The sequence below is a fragment of the Jatropha curcas genome, chromosome 1 (genome assembly GCF_041381405.1).
Source record: "Jatropha curcas cultivar XTBG-Jc1 chromosome 1, XTBG_Jcur_1.0, whole genome shotgun sequence".
NCBI lineage: Eukaryota > Viridiplantae > Streptophyta > Magnoliopsida > Malpighiales > Euphorbiaceae > Jatropha > Jatropha curcas.
Window position 1 is genome coordinate 1,582,179 of NC_143151.1, and position 21,779 is coordinate 1,603,957.

The 21,779-nt window shown below is 32.0% G+C and overlaps 2 protein-coding genes across 3 annotated transcripts; both read right to left on the reverse strand.

Moving 5' to 3' along the window:
* Positions 1-1,569: 1,569 nt before the first annotated feature.
* LOC105629221 (ARM repeat superfamily protein) lies at positions 1,570-15,689 on the reverse strand. Of its 2 annotated transcripts, XM_089720209.1 has the most exons (21): positions 15,534-15,621; positions 15,339-15,395; positions 14,841-15,003; positions 14,185-14,259; positions 13,681-13,796; positions 13,136-13,250; positions 11,930-12,058; positions 9,270-9,317; positions 8,913-9,088; positions 8,622-8,818; positions 8,232-8,524; positions 6,740-6,889; positions 6,322-6,648; positions 6,081-6,227; positions 5,705-5,780; positions 5,069-5,196; positions 4,744-4,947; positions 4,011-4,151; positions 3,801-3,932; positions 2,428-2,628; positions 1,570-2,181 (listed from the first exon to the last, which is right to left on the reverse strand). In XM_089720209.1, the coding sequence occupies exons 3-21, from the start codon at positions 14,973-14,975 to the stop codon at positions 2,023-2,025; spliced, it is 2,949 nt and encodes a 982-aa protein (XP_089576335.1). In that variant the 5' UTR covers positions 14,976-15,003; positions 15,339-15,395; positions 15,534-15,621; the 3' UTR covers positions 1,570-2,022. The 2 variants fall into 2 exon arrangements, with proteins under 2 accessions (XP_089576335.1, XP_089576331.1); XM_089720205.1 differs by lacking the exon at positions 15,339-15,395 and having other exon boundaries at positions 15,534-15,689.
* Positions 15,690-20,172: 4,483 nt separating this feature from the next.
* LOC105629220 (Ribosomal L18p/L5e family protein) lies at positions 20,173-21,001 on the reverse strand. Its single transcript, XM_012210763.4, is given in 1 exon segment — positions 20,173-21,001. A coding segment is annotated over 1 exon segment (384 nt). The 5' UTR covers positions 20,880-21,001; the 3' UTR covers positions 20,173-20,495.
* Positions 21,002-21,779: the final 778 nt, after the last annotated feature.

The window sequence follows — 21,779 nt, forward strand, 5'->3', positions numbered from 1 at the left end:
TCTATTAAACTATTTGGTATTCATTGTTAAAAAAATATATTGTTTTAGCTGTTAAAATAATGCTAAAAAGATAAAATTATCATTTATTAAAGAAATAAATTTTTTCTATATTTTAAATAATAATAAAAATTTTATTAATTTGCTATTTATTTCTCTAAAACATTTAAATTATAAAAAACAATTTTTTGTATAGATGACTAAGAAAATTACTTTACACATTAAAAAATTATTTTATTTTGATTAGCTTGAAATATATGTTTAAGATTTTTTTTTAAATTAAGCCAATATACATTATTTCATATATTATTTTATTTTTCTTTTTTTTTTTTAAATATATATTTATTTTATTTTTCTTAATTTTTGAGTTTCCAATGTTACGTTGTCTCGTTAATGAGAGGAGTTTGTTAACATTAACCACCACTTGAGAGGAGAAATATTTATTGTTGGCGGAGATGACAAGAGCATTCTTGACTTATTCTCTTTTATATTTCCCAATTTATGCTAAAAGGAGACAACAAAAACTATATTGTCTTGCCTCAGTAATACAAGCCAAAAGTTCAAACGTTAGTGTATTAGGTTTTAATAGAACTTCAAATTATATAAGAGAAAATTATTATAATTTCAGTATTTCATTAAAATTAATTAATTTGTCCCCATATTTTTTAAAATATTCTACTTTTTTTATGTTTTGATTATGTTCAACTAATATTGTAATCTTGTCTTTTCCCATATTTAATACCTTATGAAAAAATAGGATTGTCTGATTTACATATACCAAAATAAAAAAATTTTCATTGAAATCTACGTTTAAAACTCGTTTGAAACAAATAAATTCCATAAAATCTTTTTGGAATTCATTTGGAATAAATGAATTTCATACAATTTTGTAGAATTCATTTGAAAATCCAAAATATTGTGTTTGGATTGAAAAAAAAAATACAAATTTAAATTTTACGAATTGCATAAAATGAAATTGAGTATGTCTAACCCAAAATTTACTAAAATTGATGGAATTTATAAATGAATTCTACAAAATTATCCTTTCACCATAAACTCCACTATTTTTCCCTTTTTTTTTCTTTTTTTTTTTTATATTTTATTTGAAAAATATTAAATTATAACATCGTTATTTTTTAAATCTAATAATAACGTTAGTTTATATTTTTCTTTTTTTTCTCTTTTTTTGGAAAATTTCGAACTAGTTTAGTGATAACTTTAGTTATAATTACTGTGAAACTATAAAAATTGAGTATCAATAATTATTTTTAAATACAATTAAAAACAATAATAACATTCTTAATATTTTTTTAAATTTTCAAATTAATTACTTAAATCCGCTAAATTTTTAACAAAATAGACTAATCCGCAAAATGCAAAATAGACTAATTAACTTTAACAAAATATAAAGACAATAGTAATTTTTCATCTTATAATGTGATAACTTTCTAACAAATATTAATATTAATCAATTTTAATTTATATTTCACACCCAAATTCAATTCACAAAATCAACTAAAATTAATTAGTTTATGTATTAATTGTATATAAATAGTAATCTAAAACCAAAAATAGAAACAATACAATTCAAATAATAACACTGAACAGATTTATGTCAATTTATACAAACATTAATCAAGAAATGGCAAATCAGTATACAAATCAAGAAATGCTTATTTCATATAAACACCTATCAAGACATTAACAAATCTTCCTAAAAATTGATCAAAAATCAAAAAGGAAAAAGAAAAAGCTCGTAGACTATATAAACCAGTTTCCCAGGAAGACAGCCTCTCTCCTTTCCCTCCCATCCACGTGTCTAGGGCCGAAAGGCGAAACCTTCTAATACAACTTAAATATTAATTTATGATTAATGCTAAATAACCAAGTCTCCATCACAAAGAATTGGGAGAGAAAAATAAAAAAATGGGAAATAAATAAAGGAAAATGAAAGGAAAAAAAAAAAAAAAAAAAAAGATGAACGGCATATAGACACAAATATGTGGAAATAATAGTTAAAAATCTTTAGCATCCAGCTGCTTTCAAGAATTTGTCATAGGGGCTTGAAGGTGGTAATCTGAAAGAACTTTGTCCGTGCTCAACCGAGCAGATGGCTAGTTGGTCGGACGCTTGGACTTGATTGTTATCACTTAATATCAAATCACTTTGTGAAAACACCTCATTCTGTAAAAGAAAAAGAATGCAAAAATGTTCATACAAATTATACAACCACTGAATTCATGATACTAAAAGAAAGTCAATTTCACATGACAAGTAGACTAAAGGTTCTTGGAATCTGAACATGATTTTCCACAAAAGAAAGTCAAAAACTGTTATATTTATCGGAACAGAGGGCGTAATGCATAATGGAAAGCATGCAGCATAGAAAACATATCACCATAAATATATTCAGCTACTAAATAAACTCACCTGAATAAATGCTGAAGTGCCTTTCTTTTCATCTTCAGAGGGGAAAACCTTGGAATCATTTTGATTCTTAAAACTTTGAAGCATTGACATCTTCTGCTGTTTACCTGTCACAAGAGCTTCACACTGATTCTTCATTTGGTCATAAGGGACAGGTGTGGAGGAGAGCTGGGAGCTTGCAACTTGTCTGGCTGTTTCCAAGACCTGTAGGTATTTTGCAAAATCCATAAAATTTGCAAGTGCAGAGCAGAGAAAGACAGGCATCAAGATATAGAAAAATTTAGAAAAATACATCTGCACATATACTGTATAAACAAGCAATTAATCCAAAGTTTGGTCATCTGTACGTCGCACCTCAGAAATTTATAAGATCTGTCTCAACTTGCAACTACCTTGCTTTACCTTATACTATCTAGCGTGCCTTTATCTCCTCTAACCACCATATTTCTAATGTAGCTATTGTTTGGCACTTGAATTAAGATCATATCTTTCAAATTGAAATCAGATAAAATAAATACCCAAAAATTTTCCAAGGCCCCTCCATTTTGTTTTTTTCTAAAGGGCAAAGGCATTGACCGTGATCAATCTTTTTGTTTTTCAAATGCATGAGCTTTATTTCACATAATCGAGTGTATTGTAATATCTGGTCACCTAAGCTGAGTTGGAGTACTTGAAACAGGAAAAGCTGACATGGCTACCACATCAGCATGGTAGCACCACGAGGGAGAGAGAGTCAATCTCTATCCTGCAAAGATCTTACAAATTTCGATAATTGAAATGATAAAATAATGAAATGAGATGCAATAAGTATGTTGAGGGACTTGACGTGCATGTCATGAGAGTGAGTGCGGGACGTTGCCAAAGGAAATGAAGACTGACAATTTTTTTTTTTTAAAAAGGTGGAGAAGAAATTAGATGTGTTCATGTTGTGACAGAAAAGAACTCAATTAAGTATGTTTTCTTATGGTTTTCCCCATGTACTTGTACCAAAAATTACTGTTAAATTATTAACATGAACTGTAAGGATGAGCTGTGGGGTCACAATGTTGAGAAGAAGCAAGTGCAGTATGGACTTCACCTCCTAGAGCATTAGAGACTGCTAGATAAGATGGCAATTGCCATTCAAGATTTCCACCACTAAATTATAAATGTTCTAGAGAATGGAGTCGATGCGACTTTTCCTTATTCTTAACACAACATTGGCCCCATTGATCATGAATAGGATCCAAATGAGCAAGCTAATGACAATATTGACTGGAGGTTGTGAACCAATAAAGAATTGGATATAATTGTAAGAAGTGCTGAATTTCATATTCATTATTGTCAAGCCTAATTCCTTTTCAAAGAAAAAAGAAGAAAATGGAGGGTCCTCTTACTGATTCCAAAAGGTCATTGACACTTAGGATATCTACCACATTGCCAGAAAGTGAAGTTTTACGATCTGACTGACTCCCATTATTAGCATCAGTGAAGGTTTCGTCATCTGTCAAGGAAGCTGCAGGTATGATCTGAAAGAAAACCATAAGAAAATAAGAAAATGATGTAGCTTAATCATATAATGTTGGACTGTATGTTAATGCTATTACCTCTTCAAAAGCCCGAAACTCCACTAGTGCAAGAGGAGAGCTTGGCCTTGGTGTCTCCATAAACAAGGGAGCTCCCAATGGGTATGCATCATCAGGCAAAAATTCCTGAAGAAGTTGACTCTTTATGCTTGATAACTCATCCTGGAGGGACAAATAAATAAACACACACCTTGAGGAAAAATCTTGTTTTGGAAAAGGAAAACCTTTAGATGAAAAGAAACCATTTTGAATGAGGATACTTGTCATCTAAGGAACCTTGTTTATGCAAACTCAACAACCAATTATAAAGTTCCGAAAAAGTAATAAAAATAATAATGAGCATGTTTACCTATGAGCTCAGTTCCAAAGCGCACCAACTCCCAAAGAGGCACAGGTGCATAACTATTCAACACCAAGAAGCATCCCAACTATGATGTATAAATTGCTATAATCCGTATTTCTTCTCAATTAACCCAATAGAACTTAATCAATTGAATTACTCAATATGGGAATTCATCATCTTCACTCACAACTTCTTAAAAATTACACCTGCCTTACCTTTTCCCTCAGTGTTCCTAAGCATGTTTGCAACGTTGAATAATATTCACTCTGTATTCATGTGATGTTATGCTACCATATCTAATAGGGACTACATGCACTGGCCTTTTCAGATCCATAAGGAAGTTCTCTACCAGGGACTGGAAAGACACTATTTGTCTTTCTATGAAATTGCAAGCATAAATAAGAAAATCACCTCGGTCAAATTTTTTGCAAATTTTTTTATGAATTGGGTTACTGCAGTTTCCTTCAAATGATGGTCATTAAGTTCCACTGCTGAGAGAGATTTTGATGCAGCAATATCATCTTCCTCTGATCCATATATCTTCTTCCCTCCATCAGATACTAAATGAGCAGCCTGCAGCCTGATATCTTCCACTGACTCAAGGTAAGGATCAGCCTATGAAAAGGATAATAAATTGATTCAAATACAGTAAAGAAAATTTGAAAGAAAACTTTCCTTAGCCATGTAGAAATAAAATAACGACTAGTTGTCATGGTAATTTAAAAGGAGACTTAACCGTTTTTTCTGTCAAGGATGCTTTAACTATAGGAATTAGCTCTGGGAGGTTCCCTGCCCTTGCAGAAAAAATAATCATGTATGATGCCAACATGAAGAGAGACCTTCTGCGAGATGGTGGTAGACCTCCTTCAATATGCATATGAAAATCAAGAAAGATAAATCAAAAGTAACTTCAATGATGCAACTATTCTAAACATTAGTCAGCTCTTATTTCAAGTATAAATCACATGAAATGGGTTTTGGCCAAAGATAAACAAAAAATTGGAAAATCTTAATTTCAAACTGCAGTGATAATTGTATCTTAAGCTCTGGTATGCCAAATGTACCAGTGATTTTTGTTAAGTATATTGTGCAATATAGTTTATTGGTTATAAAGATCCTCGGATTTCTGTTCATCTGTCATTTTATAGTACAACAAAAAGAAAAGACAGAGTCAGAATTAGGAGAGAACCAATATATCAGCAAAGATAGAGTTAGGAATGCAGATATACAGGTCCATAATATTTGTGTACCATGGATGCATTTCTCAGGAATCACTATCTTCAGCCAGGTGTACAAATGGATCATCTACTTTTTTTACTCAATAAATATATTAATTGCTTAAGCTTAAATATAATACCATTCAGTAACTTACTTTCTTGATCCAGAGAGATGCTCCTAAGAGAGAATGCCAGCTGAAAACACCGAACTAAAGCCAAGTGGTTGGATGCCTGCCATCATCAAAGTTAATCAACATACAAGTTCAGATGGACATGAAATAGATGATATGAAATACTTATATTAATTAGGGTATGTCTGGTGAGCCACAAGCAATGCAATGCAATGTCATCAAATGCATTTCTGGGCAATGACTACACAAGAAACCTTATTGATGGACAAGCATAGAATCTTTCTTTCCTGACGTACATAGCACTTGCCAGAATATGTCATAAGTTAACAGTCACATTAGACAAGGGCAAGAAAATGAAGCAGATGATGTCAATGCTGACAATTCAATAAGGATGACTTGCCTTAGCTCGAGTAAACAGCAAAGCAATATTATAGGTGTGAGCCATGGCCTCAAAATTTGCAGGCATATTCTCTGTAGATGTTGCCTGAACCCATATTGATGAAAGCAGAAGACTGATTTGATGACTACTCAATCGGAGAGAAGTTTGCTACAAATAATAGTTTGCAGCAAATGAGTTTGCTGAATCGTATTTAAAATAAGAAATCCCAACTAAAATATTCTAAAAACTAGGAGCTTCATACTGTTTTTCCATCTGTGGTATCACTTTTTCCAAATTCTTTTCTGCCCACGCGTGATACTCCACTGTCTTCATCCTGTGATCCTCCATCTATGGCTTCTGCCTTATCCTTACCCTCTTCCTGAAAGGAGAAGCTTCCACTATTCGTCTTATGGATTGCACTTAACAAACTAGAAATAGCATATGATGTTTTCTGATTCTCGTCTGACCAAAGAGAAAGTAAGGATGGCATAAGCACAACAGATAAGACACTGTGAGCTCCAACTCTTGTTTCATGGTCTGGATGGGTCATTGCTATGAGCAATTGGTGAAATAGAGCATCAGGAAAAGCCTGAAAAGTAACAAGTATTACATCAAATCTTAAATTGTTCTACATGATCTGACAGGCAACAGTATATTTTGATTTTAGCAGGTATACTTGCCTTCTTGTGATATGATATGTTGGGGACGGAAGCAATTAGCTGTACTGTCCGTTGAACAGCAGAAATTGTCGTCCTAGCTACAATAGGAGTAGTTGAAATATTTTCTAAGAAGACAGCCATAGTATCAAGTATGGGTCCCACATCTCCAACCTGTCAATTACAACACCTTTCATGCAATAAAAATACATTTGACGAAGACAACATATATATATATATATATATATATATATATACACACACACACACACACACACATAGTAGAACCTAACTGATAGCCAAAATTTGTTTATCTTCAATTCGATAGAGCTGAATGTTGTCCTCGAAAGTTAGAGTCAACAGAGTGTTTTAACAGTGAATTTCCCACATAGAAGAAAAAAATGAAAATAAAGCTGACATGGAATAGAAGTGAATAAATTATATGCAGCTGTAAATTAAACCTGTGAAAAAAATTATAAAACAATATAGAAGTTCAATCGCCAAGAGAACCTAATTAGTCACCAGCTTATAAAGCGTATTTACTAGAACCTAATTGATAGCCAAAATTTGTTTATCTTCAATTCGATAGAGCTGAATGTGGTCCTCGAAAGTTAGAGTCAACAGGGTGTTTTAACAGTGAATTTCCCACATAGAAGAAAAAAATGAAAATAAAGCTGACATGGAATAGAAGTGAATAAATTATATGCAGCTGTAAATTAAACCTGTGAAAAAAATTATAAAACAATATAGAAGTTCAATTGCCAAGAGATATAGAAAGGAGAAAAGGAGAAATGTTATCAAAATGTTCTGTGAATAACATATGTTTATTAACTTGGAATATTTTAGTGCAGCCATGCTCTATAGGTCGAATGCTGCACAACTAGAAAATAGACAAGAAATATGTTGACCTTTGACCTCAATAGCAGCATAAAACCTATCTCTCAGTCCATTGTTTCAGAGAGAGAGGGAGAGAGAGAGAATATGTGTGTGTGTGTGTGTGTGTGTGTGTGTGTGTGTATATATATATATATATGTTGTTTTGTATCTAAGATGGTAAGTTGAGGATACCGGGGAAACTCCCAATTTATCAAAGGCTCAATCATGATTTTCATAATGTTTTTTCAAATGATGTTGTAGCCTATAGTGACTTGCGCATGAGTGTTAGATGCAAACCCATAGCCAGTGCAGGGAATTTGTTTCTTTATATTTTTTCCCTTTTAAGGATCATATGTAACTTTCCACATCTGTTCTAGGCATCTAATGTGTATTCACAAAGATAAGATAAACTGGAGAATACGAGAAAAATATTAGAAAGTGAATATCTTATAGAAGCATTATGCAATAGAACTGAATTGCTATTAGCATGGTTTATTAGTTTCAGAAACTGCAACTTAATCAGTAACACTAGTCCATGACGTGCTCTCGTACATGTTATAGAATTAATCAAATTCGATAAATTAAGTGGAAGGTGATATAACATTAAGAGAGAGTTCAAAGAAAAGGAACAAACACAAACCTTATTTGAGAGCTGTGAGATACATTTTTCTATGGCAAACTGAAGATCAGCATTTTGTTTGGCAACACAATCCCCAGGACTGGGTAGTTCGACAGAATTTTGCAGGCATTTTCGCAAATGTTTAACCAAGTCAGATATTGCACCAATGATTGCAACTGTGACCTCCTGCTTTGCATTTTGTACCAGCTGCATGGTGACATTAACAATATCTGTCTGTAGCAGAGGTTGTTTGACAACATTTTTATGATCCAAGTGCTTGACCAGGTTTGATAATAGCAAATGTGAATTTTCCCCTAGTGTTAAGAGAAAACCGATATCAAATACAGCTACAAAAAATTAATACAATCATAGATCTTGGAAAAGCTGTTGCGTTAAAATTGTCACTGTGACCTGCTTCCTCCAAAAGCGATTGCAAATATATCAAAACAGGGTATGCAACTCCTCTTTCCAGGGGCCAATGATTGTTTGTATCAAAATTATGGAACAGAGGTTCAAGTACACGTCGTACTGTTGTAGCTTCCTTTGCTAGTTTGGCCATATTATGTAAACAAACCCTAGACCAGTAAGATGGACTTTTGGAAGTATCCCTGTTTCCAGCAGTAAGAAGAAAAGGATGTTAATGTAATAAAGAGTAATCCTATTCTAAACGAGTACCATTGAATAAATAAAATGAATCCTTACACAGAGGGATCCAATTCAGGTTTAGCATTAAAGCTTAAGGCAACCTTCTTGCTAATATCTGGGAAAGAGGAATCATTTTCTTCTCCTTTAAGCACTCCTTGAACCCATTGATCTTCCTTGGAATCGTCTGGAATCATTTGGGAATCGATGTAGTTCTCCAGAGTGACTGATATAATCTATTTCACAACAAAAGAGTTCCAGTATAGTAAGTCAAGAATTGCAAACATTGCAAATATGTTTTGTTTTCTTAAATAATTCCAGTCAGGCACTTTTTTTTCTTTTTTTTTTTTTTTTTTTTTTTTTTTTTTTGGTTATATAAAGGACAGAACCAATATGAACCAGAGGAGGGCAGCTTACAATATCGAACTCCATTGAGATGTGAGAATGCTCGCCCATGAAAGATACCTATGGACAAAATAATATCAAGAAGGCATCAGCAAGTATGGCAAGATGAGCATTCATGGGATCTACAACAAAAACATCATAATTTGCAAACAGTCACAACCAAAAAAGTAAGATCAAAACGAAACAGTTTCCAAAAAAAAAAAAAAAAAAAAAAAAAGAAAAAACAGATTAGATCTCAATGCTTCAAATGATTAAAATAAAAAAGAAAGAAAGAAAATATTGATTTTGTCCATTGACCAGTTATCAAAAATAGACAAAGGCTTCACTCATCCTCTCAATTTCCAACCTAAGTGTCATAACTCTATTGGAAATTAGCAGCAATTCTACACACTAAGTTTGAAGAGGCACATTCTATTTCTCATTCTCAAAAAATTATTTTTCTTTCAGGTAAATTGAATTTCAATAAACATTAAGCATGGAATTCTGAATGCGGAATTGACAGATATGCAATGCATTCACTGTCCAGAGTGAAGGTTTCAGTGGCAAATGGCAGTTGTATCGTATCATAGTCTGGTAGTTAAATTAGGAGATCAGGTATCTAAATGATCGCTGCAGCTTTCATGCTATGGAATCATATGGTGAGCTTTCCATATTCTCCATCCAGAGGAAAAGCTGCCTTATAGTCGGTTGAAGGAACGCCTGTTCCAAAACCAAGTAAATAGCTTATAAACATGTCACAGATGAACTAAAGGTCTAAATTTGGAACCAGAAATCTATTGTCACTACCAAAACAAAATGGTGGTTACCGCAACTCTAAGCCCCTTGATATCCTAATATCATACAGTGTTGCCTTCAAAAGTAATGCCAGTATAACATCTGGCATGGCAACTACTACTTTTCAGAGACAACATATCACATAAAAAGTCTGAAACAAACCCATGCTCCAGAAATGCATAGGTAATACATGTATCTGAACAATGCTAACATCTCGAACAGCAATTCCACGTGAAGATAGGTTCCATAAGAGAAGCAATACTTCAATAGTAAATAAGCTATATATGACTCCTATATGAGAACCAACATCACATTCATTCAACAGGAATCAAATAATACGCTTTGCAAATCAGGAATATAGACAGTTAATTAAGGTTGTGATTAAACGTGTGCAGCAATATAGAATCAAATCTGCAGATAAAATGCAACAACGAATTGAAATCTGTATTTCCCTTATATGAAATCATAAAAACTGAGGCTCTCTATCTAGATTCCAGATCAGCCTATGAACCATTTTCAACTAAATGGAAAGTTCATGAGCAGTTTGTGCAATTGACCATTTATATATTGCATTTCACTGCACAAGTGTCAGAAAATAGAGTGTGTGGCAGCATCAAAGGTCTAATCAGTTCTTTTTCAAGTAAAAGCCAATTTAACCCCCTGAACTCATCATAAAAGCTTAACTGGGTCCCTGCTCTACAATTTAAGACAATTGAGCCCATAAATAGATGAAGAAAGATGATTCCATTAAATAAATTAGTAAAGCTGACTTGCGTGAGGCACACATCATCTTTACTATAGTTTATAATAACTAAACATACTTTAAAAAAAGGGTCCAAAAAAGCAAAATTATCTATGCCAATTTCATTTATTCCATCTTAAAAACTGAAAAACCAAAGTGCAGCTACTTGTAAATTCCAGAACCAAACCCATCCTTCTTTACTCTTTTCAACAGCACATAATTTTATGAACCCTCACTAATATATGAAGAAAATATTTAATATTAAGAAAGGAAACAAATAGAGAAAGAACTATTAGGACCAAATTTAAATCCCTTAAATCGAAGCCATATTTTGAGTAGCAGAACTCAAATAATATTTCTAGATCCCATTGACAAGCTGTTGTGTGAGTTGTGCCGAAGATATGACGCATGGTATTGTATTTCTCAATTGACAGAGGTAGGAGATGAAAGAGAACAACATCGTTTTCAAGATTTTTAATTTTAGTTTTTTTATTATTTAAAAATCAATATTTTCTAATTTTTGAACCTTAATTTAAATTTTTGTCCTTTCAAGTATCAAGTCAGTACTCGTCCTTCTTTCTTTAAACCTTTAGAAAACCCTATTTGAAAAACATTCAACTTTATTCCAAAAAAAAAAAAAAAAAAAAAAAAGAAAGATCATATTTTTATCTTCTTCCATAGGAATTCAAGATGTACATGTTTGATGTAGAACTTCAGTTTTTAGTTTTTCTAATTTCTAGTTTAGTTTTTTGTGATACTCAAAAATGGATGATTTTCTCCTACTTGGATTTATAAGCTCTTTATCATCTTAAAAGCTGCACCTAATTGGATAATAAATTCTTCATTTTAGGTTTGTTTTCTGTTTTTTGTCTGCTTTAATTGTTATTTGTTTGAGTTGGAGAGAAGATGATGAATAATAAGAAAAAGATGAGGTAGGGCCCACACAACTGCAAACAGATCGCTACTAGTACTAACTGAACTAGAATCCTATAGATTTCTTTCAATAATCGAGATGTCAAATGCATGAATATTGTCCTAATAATAAGAAAACTTCCACTTCTAATGAGTGTCGAAATGCATGGATATATCTATGAACAACATCTGAGCTGGGAAAAAAGAAAAAGGGCGAAGGAGAGGGAGGAAGTGAAATGCCTACCATGGAAGCCAAAGCTTGCAGTCCTGCTGAATGTAAACGTAGCATTCTTTCACCATCAGCAACATCTTGAGCCACTTGACAGAGCTTAGGAATGAGGCCCTCTAAGTTGAACATGTGTGTGCTATCTGTCTACTTTTGGTTAACAGTAAAGAATTAATATGTATACTTGACCTAATATCTAGTTCATGTAAGCACTGCCTATAGATGAATTATTACAAACTTCCAGCATTCAATAGGTCTCTCTCAAACCTAATGGCAGAACCAGGAATTTTGTTCAGTGGGAGCAAAACATATTTTATTTATCAATAAATATTCAATTGTATAAAAATAATATGTCCATCTTTCAATGAAAATAAATGCGTGAGTATTTGAATTAATTTCACCTAGTATTTCTTTTTTTTTTGTTCTGTATTGCAGTAAAGTAACATCAAGGGTCAGATTTCATGCACCATGCCAAATCCAACTTCTTTAGTACAGCTATTCAAAAGTAAACCATCCAAAGTAAGACAAGGGGATTAGCAAAGGGGAAAAAAATAAATAAAAACTCTTTTGTGGTCTAGTCCCAGGCTTTCAATAATCTAATGAAGAAATACACCAAAAAAAAAAAAAAAAAAACATACTATTTTATATTTTTCTTTAAATATCCTAATATATTAGATGCAATAATTAATAAATACCAATCAATTAAATATATATAAAAAAAAAAAAAACACAAAGCATTTTCCATAATCATCACATTATAATTAAATGCTTGCTAACTGTAATAAGCTAATTTGTAGCCATTCTTTTCAATAGATAAACAAACAAGCGACTGTGAATTGTTAAAGTGTAACCTATTGAATCAAACTATCAATAGCATCTTTTAAGCTAATTTGCGGGTTTAAGTGGGTGGGAAACCAATTACAGCACCAAGTAAAGTTTGTGGGGACACAAGCAAAAAAAAGATCTCAACTGTTTTATAAGCAAGTGGCCTCACTAGAACTTAACTTAGCTCTGCCCTGTTCAAGCCCCCTGATCTTTGGATATTCCCTTCATCCATCCCGTTCCTTTTGTTGCCATTTTGAGGAAAAGAATTAGATAGTTTAAACCTTCCTAATAGACAGAGGAAGAATTCTTTTGGGATGGGGGTCGAACAACAATTGAGTAATCCCTTATTCTATGTGCCAGTTTGCAGAGCCTATGACAAAAACTTTAGCCATTACGAACCTGAATATTTATGAAGTCAACAAGAACGTTGCAAGCAAGAATCCGCATTTCATCCTGCCCAGTTTGTTCCAAAAGAACTCGGACTATCCCCAATAAACTACTGGCAAATAGTGGCCTGCAAACCATTGAGACAAAAAGAGAAACCATATCATTCCAAACTTTAATTTGTGATAGGATGTATTCAAGTCCAAAAAAATGTCATGACATCATCTATTTGTATTAGTTTGTACATTTTTATTATTTTACCTTTAATATCAATTGATTTTTTTTTTCTCTGCTTAAAAGTCTAGCCTACTGCCTTTCAGTTATATATAATAGACAGCATCATCGAATTCTCTCTATGGTTATTGGAAGGGGTTAGATGCAAAAATTTAAAATGTGTTATTTGAAATCAAGAAATTTCCATACACACACACACACACACACACTCAGAGATATAAGCATATGATGTTATAACGACTTTAAAAGGTGATCTCTAACTAATTTCAAATCACCATTTTCTTCCATTGATTTGGGGAACTACAAGTCTAAACCTCTTAACTTACATCTGTTCCTTACATGACGACAAAAATTTCCTATAAATGCACATCACAACTTTCACAGATCCAAAGTTTCCATGCCGCAACTCCTTGTAAAATCTTTGCTCCAGCGTTTCTGTAATCTGCACCGAAAATTGGAAAACATGAAGCACTCCTGAAATTGAACCTCAGGAATATATTCCCACCACCTATTACAGTTTCCTATTCAAATTTTGCAAACATTTGATCACAATATTATAGTACATTAAAATTTCAATTACAAGCCATGAGAGTTGTTCATAGCAGAATCACATTGTTGAAAGCAAGCATACATATGAACGCATATGTAGGCATGATAAAGAGAAAGAAAGAATAATAACAAGTGCAAAAGGAAAAATCTAATGGTAACTTCAAACTTTTGTTTTGCCCTTTGAACCAAATCAAATGACAAACCTGAAAATATTCTCGATAATTTTATTGAGTGAACAAATCTCAAAATCATTGACCTCTAAAATACACAGGAAAACAAACCTTGGGAATTCGCAATGGATTCTTTGAAGCATATTCACAAAGTTTCCCAATTTTCCTATCATTCGGTTCAGCACCCTGCAAAATGATGACAGAAAATAAACAACTTAAGTAATCCTCTACTACTCCAAATACTTCTCTTTCTGCCCCTATTTGGGTGGGTGGGTAGCATGATGGTGAGTATCAGAAGCTGTCAAGAACTTTGAAGCAGAGGCAACCAGAAACATCATTATTCCAGTAGCAAGATAGTAAAGTATTTTATTAAAACTATTTGACCTGATACTTCCACTCAACCTTTATAGGCGTAATATTTTCTTAGTGCAGATACACAAGTAGCATCACTAATGGCAGCCAAAAGAAACATACAAATTTAGTCTACATTGTGTAGATGACATGAACAGGATATAATAAACTCAAATACTTTAACTCGTCAATTCATTCATACTTTTATAATATATAACAGAAAACTGAAGAATAAACAGAAAGACTAAAGATCCACTAGATCAACACTAATTAACCACTTCAATATTCAAAGCATAACAAGGCAAGAATCACCTTATAAGCAAACAACAAAGAAAGAACTATATCAATAAAACTACTTACAAGCACATAATTTCAAGAAACATAAGAAGAAAATCAAAGCAACATTAATCTATCACCTGATTACGAGGAAAAATTTCAGAAAGAAACTTCTTGTAACGCTTAACAGGTTGTCTTGACCTTGCCCGCAATGAAGGACAAAAGAAACAGAGGTTGCCACAGACGGGTACAACCCGCCTTGACATAACCCCCATTTTCTAAGGAAAATCCAAAGCCTTTCCTCTACACAATTTTATCCAAAAAAAAAAGTTCAATTAACAACAATCACAACAATATCACACTTTTTCATATTCCTTAATGAATAATTTGCAATAAAGCTCAAACCAGCTCAAATTCATAAAATTGAACTACAACTGAATCCTTATGCTATTATAGATGAACCCCAAATGAGGTTTTTTTTGGTCTTTAAAGAAGCAAAAGAAGAAAAAAATGAAACGTGAAAAACCCAGAAGGAAAGAATGAGCAGAGCTCTAATGGTGAAAGAGCTATCAAAACTAAGAAATCAGATTGAATTATTAGAATTGGAAGCAAATTATGAAAAATTAAATCACACCCACCAATTCAAATTAGAGAAATTACGGTTTCAAAAACAATCTAGCAGATTTGATCACGATCTGAAATAGCCCGGAAGCCAGAAAATGAACATAAGATTTTGTTTAGAATATTTAAAATAAAATAAAAATTAGCGATCTTTCAATTTGAAAAAAAAAATGTATATATGAAAAATGAATAAAAAAATTTGAGGAAATTACTTGAGAAAAATAGCCAGATGGGGGGAAAGGGAAGGCCTTTTACATCAGAGCTTGTTTTTTCTCTCTTTCAAATATTAATATTGTCAGCATAATTTTCTTTTTTGGTGTGCTAATATTTGCATAATATTTTCTTTTAAAATAAACCAAATAGTAACAAAATCCATATCTTGTACGCATTTGTAATTATTGCAATAGTCACAGCTCATTAGCAGCCGTCAACTTTGAGTAAAGTGGTGGTGTTTGATCAGGTGATTTAAGTGGACCGTTGACTACCCGTCCGATTAAGTTGCATGAGAATTTGACGATACAAAGAGGGGCTGTGATTGAGAATATCAGCAAAGATTTGTGACTTTAGCTTTTCCCGAAGAGAGATTCCTTGCAGTTGTGTTCAGTAGTCTCCAGTAGAGAGACATAAAACTCACTTCATGATATAATAAACCCCAACGGCTCCGAAATTTCAGGGGGTTGCTTCTTTTTTTTATTGTATGACAAAAGTGTCCCTCAACTATTTCACTTTTGACTTTTTTGTTACCTTTTTGCTTTTGTTTTATTTTTTTAATTATTTATAAATATCATATGGAAAATACTTATTTACCTTTAGTAAAACAGTTACTTTAGCTTTTAAAACATAGTTCAAACGCTATAAGAATATCATTTAGCGTTTTAACCACAAGCTTAATCAACTAAGATTATGTTGTTATATTTGAAGTAGTGTTTAGTATTTTGATGAGGTTAAAATATTATCTTAATTAATTGTGGAGTTCAATAATATAATATTTATTATAGCGTTTAGAATTTGAAATCATATTTCATTAAACATTATCTTTATTAACGTTTAAAGTTTTACCTTTTTAATCGTTTTATATTAAATAGCTAATCAAACATTTATTTTATCAAACATTTTTATTTTAAATCGCTCTTACCATCAGCGGCTAATCTAACCATCAACAGCTAATATATAATAGCTAGCCACTAATAAAACAGCCGAAAACTATTAAAACACTTAAAAATGCCGAACATAGCCTAAAACTTAATTAAAGGACCCATAAAAATAAAAGGAGATAATCGTCATTGTATACAAGACACCATCCATAAAATGTCTCTTTACAAGAGAACAATAAATATTTGAGGCATTAGCAATTAAGAAAGGCAATGGTCTATGGTGGGATTTGTCTTGTTATGGCAGTAGAGACTTACAAGGAAGGGCATAGGCACAGGCATATGCACATTGAATGATAACTTTCACTTTATTTATGGTGGAAAATGAGAGAGAATGATGGCCATGTGACTTCTGTTGCCTTTGAAACCAAGACATTGCGACAGGTCTATTTTTCACAAAGCAAACAAAGTTGTATTAACCTATTAAATGGCAATAACTAGGCATTCCTTGTATTTTGTCCACTTGAAGCCCTCAAAAGGCTAATCTTTTGTGTTTTGGATTTAAAGTATTAACTTTTGAACCTCATGTAGATTTTTAAAAGTGTATGAGTATAAAAATAGTCATTTTATTATTTATAAGAGTGTATGAGTGTAAAAATTATATATATATATATATTACAAATTTCAAATTAGAATCACCGTGTTTCAGTTCTAATGAACAGGAAATTAAAGTCGAACCATAAATACATAATCTGAAGTTACTTCACAATGTTGGCTAAAAAAAATCGAACAACGAATAATTAAATAAAGAGTGAACTTACAACGATGTTAATTTGTATTTACATATTTATCTAAGAAAGAAAGCAAAAAAGAGGAAATTTCCTATTATTGTGAACTTTAAGTTTCCATTTTTGTTTTTATTGATTGAGATAGTGAATTGAAGGAACCGTATCAATTACACTTGATGGTTCTTTACATCAAACACAGTCAAATAAATTTATCAATGCATGTTAACAAAAATCCAAGAAACCAATAATTTCTACTACACTAACTTTTTCTTGTTTTTGAATATGAACCCAAAGAAATGCAAACATTGAATCATACCTTGAGCTCAAAGTTTCTAATTGATTTTTATTTTTTGGGAAGCAATTAATTTTGTTAGGTTTGGCATAGTTGGGGGAGTTGACAACAATAATAGACTTTTTCTATTATCACTTGCCTTGTCTGTGTGAGCTGAGCTGGCTGAGGGTTGGAAGACAGCACAGAAATGAGAGTTTGATTGTTGTGTTATGAATATATAATAATAAAATACTTCCAAGGAAAGGAAATGGAACTTGTTTGATCCATCTTCCCTTGTATTTGATTAATCATGCTTGCTTACTCATAGACTAAATAAATATTGCGAGGATAAATCTGTAACTTTACTAGAACAACTATATCGAGCGTTACATAATCATTTAGTGCATGATACTCGCTCTTGCTACTATTTTCCTAGAAGGTCTTTGTATTGATACCTTGTAATAAATATACTATCATCTATTCTCTGAATTATCCACTTCTTATTTTTACTTCTATCACTTACCATAACCTCGGAAAGATCAACACATGATCATATAGGTAAACAAGACACTTGGAGCCTATATGGGCTTTATTATTTACCCTTTCATGGCTTGAAATTTACATTGCGATCTGCTCTTTAATGGGCTTAGCATTGTTACACAGCATCACCCTTTTTCTTAAAAGGAGGAAAAAAAGGATCCTAATAACCAACGAGGATTGGTTTGCTGGGCTTTTCCCTTTATGGGTCTGATGAATTAAATTTAACTCAACGGGCTAAAGACACACGTGAATAAACCGAATAACAAAAAACGAAAAAAAAAAAAAAAAGAGTTCCTAATAATATTGGCTTTTTAAACCATTTTTTTGTCTGACATAAATAAAAAAATGAAGAGAACGCAAGACTCGCGCCTTTCTATTATTCTTTATTCTTTTTTTTTTTTTTTTAAACAAAATTAGTATATATATTACATCCTTAAGCTTATTCAGGGTTCGGTACAAGATAAACCCAATAAGAGTAGATTGTAAATCAAATTAGAAAACGCAATAAGGATAGAAATTACAACTTTATTCTTAGAGCTTAGGTTTGATTCCATTTTACAGTAGCAAATGCATAAGAAAATAATTGTATTTCTGGTTCAGCCAAGTCATCCTGTCATTGTCCAACAACATTAATTGGATGCGCTGATGAGATTGAAATTTGACATTAATTATAAAACCTTAATTGATTTATGGAATTAGATAGAACAGAGGAGAAAAAGAATAATTATTCCATACAAATGATTATTCCTAATTCTGATTCGTACTCAAATGTGGAAGAATTTTTTTATTTTTGAGTATTGGGGAAGGGGAAATTTAAATCTGGATCCATCGCCAGGTCTATTTTCGATATAAGATTTTTTAAAACAAAGAAAAATCTCTTTTTGTGATAACCTCTAGTTGAAATAGGCTACTAAGTATCCTTTGTTTTCAGTATGCTCTGTTCAAAGCCACATCACAAGACATTAGAACTCTGAATACAAAAACCATACAAATAGACATTGATGAAACATGGAAGGAGGACCAAGGATGTGATAACTTACCTTGTACAGAAATTTAAAGTTGTCCAAATGAGCACCAATACATTGATGAACTATTTAAATTACCTAATCCACTAGTAACCTCAAACTGTTTTAACTTCCTATGCCATATCCAATCGAAATGCATCTCCATTCTCGTTAACATTCCAACAAGGTAATAACCAAGACCACACAAAGGGGGAGAGGACTAGAACCAATTCCACTATCACTTTTAGTTGCATCCTCACCACCACATGCCTTTGTACTTCTTTTCCTAGATCCCCCTTATGTCCTTTATGTACCATTAGCTAGTTTTACCATTCCTTGGTTCCAATGTTATCTTTGGCATGAAACTACTACCTGTCCAGCTTTATTTCCCTTTCCTCTTCACCTCTTTTCTTCACTTTTTGCTACTAGTTTCCACCACCAATACCAGTCGAAAAAATAATAGGCAACTTCCTGGATCACAATGTAAGAATGTGAAGACGATCCAAACCAGAACGGTTCCACCTACTCAAAACTAAGAGGGGATGCCACCACCTACTACTAAATTCCTGGTTTTCGCAACAGTTGCATTATTCTATGCAAGATAAGACTTACAAAGAACCAAAAAAAGTTTGGATATGAAAAAGTATGCATTATGCTTAGGCAGTTTCCTTCCTAAGCAAAATAGAAGGAAGAGAAATTTGTATCGTTTCAAATCCAATTCTCAGAGAAAAAAATGTCTCAAACTGCCTTCCACAAAACGGTGGCTGTAGTAATACAGGGAATTAAAAGTTGAAACTAATACTTCCTTAACAAATTAAGACTGATTCTGTTAAAGCCGAAACAGAATACTTCTGTTAAAGCCTAAACGGAATACTTCTGTTAAAGCCAAAAGGGAATATAATATCTAATCAAATGAAATTTTGGTATAATTATCAAAATAAAAATGCATTTGATCATATTTCAATATGACTTACTGAACATATAATAAACATATTCTTAATTCTTCGATTTCACTCCGAAATACAAGATGATTATTAATGACTAAAAGCTAATGCATCTCAATCAGAAACTGCAAAGCTTCAGCAAGTAGTAAACAAAACCTCTGCTTCTAATTAAATTCATCAATAAATTAGACCAGATTAATAGAAAAAGAAAAATAGAAGACAATAATTCAAAACTCAAATTATCACTGAATTCTAAATTCAATAGCAGAATTATTCTATTCCAAATTTACAGCAAGAAATTTAGGTTCCAAAACTGTATCTTTTCTTCTATAAATTTTGAAATAACAAAGCTAATCAATTTCATTTTTTTTTTCTGAAAAAATCAGAGATATTATTAACAATGATCAATATGAGTATAAATCTAATGATCAATACAACAAATACCACCACTCTATCAAAATTTGTGGTATAGCTTATAACACATGCCAAAGTCTTCCTAATTCTCAATTAAGAACTGACCTTCGACGCGTATTAATCTACGGTGGTCCGATCTCTCCTAATTTATCGGCTCCGTCGACTGCTACGCCGACGCGTTTCACCGAATCGAACAGCGGCAAGACTCTCTTCCTGTAATGAATCGGGCGAGAAAGCTCCTCGTCAAGATCGATATTGATGTTGGTGATGCCGATCTCTTTGAGACGGAACCCTAGTTTCTCGCCAACGCGAGATGCCATTTTGGAGTCCCAATGGAGGGTCTATCGCGGGAAGCGGTTGAGTCTGGTTCGATACTCGGCGAGGAACCCTTGCTCGGTGGAGGAAGCCATGGCTATAATGGTGGAGGTGTTAGGGTTCGTTACCTGCGCTGTGATTTTGCGACAGGAGAGGACTAGACGCAGCATGTGTTGATGATTGCCAGACATTGTTCCACAGTCGTGAGAGAATGAGAGGAGTTAACAGTTGCGTTTGACGAATAACTATACAACTATTCCCGCAACAGTCAGCCGCGTTTCGTTTCAGTTGATTTACCTGCTACAATTCAGCTGCGGCTCATTACATCAGCCATATTCCTATCTTCTGTATTTATATTATTATTTTTGGATTATATTTATTTATTAAAATAATTATTTTTTAAGATAAATTTTTAGAAAAAATATAAATTGATCATTAAGTTTTAATCAAATTAACATATTTGATTTACTTCTTTCAAAAAAAAAAAAATATTAGTTACCATTTTCATTAACACTTTATCCCTTAGTTTTTTTAAATAAATACACTGTTAATTTGATTGTAATTTAAAATTAATTATTTTTCATAAATTTTATATTCCAAATTAAAATTATTTAAATAAAAAATTAATTATTTTTCATAATCAAACTAGGTAAAGATCCTGGTAATTTGTTTATTATATATTATACTTTTCGTTTTTAATTTAATTTATGGTTTATAAGTTGTTTAGTATATATGATTTCATAGTCTATATAGAATTTTCAAATTTTAAAAATTAAAAATGATGTTTGAACAAAATATAAGTTGATATATATATATATATATATATATATATATATATATATATATATATATATATATATATATATATAATTTCACTTTATGAAAATATAAAATATATTGATTAATTCAATCATAAAATAAAAGGATTAAGTAAAAAAAAATTTCAAAAATTAAGATATAGATAGATACTTATTTTCAATAAATAATAATTTTTTAAATAAAATTATTGATGGCTTGTGATTGATTTCTAATAATATAGATAATGCAATTAAAAATTTTAAATTATTAGGCATTTAATTTCAACCAAATTA

Coding starts and splice junctions, on each gene's coding strand:
- LOC105629221 (XM_089720205.1), bottom strand. CDS start 14,975: ATGGGGGTTATGTCAAGGCGGGTTGTACCCGTCTGTGGCAACCTCTGT. Junction 8,819..8,912: donor CCTGAATTGGATCCCTCTGT/GTAAGGATTCAT, acceptor TGCTGGAAACAG/GGATACTTCCAAAAGTCCAT. Junction 5,197..5,704: donor CATCTCTCTGGATCAAGAAA/GTAAGTTACTGA, acceptor TGCATATTGAAG/GAGGTCTACCACCATCTCGC.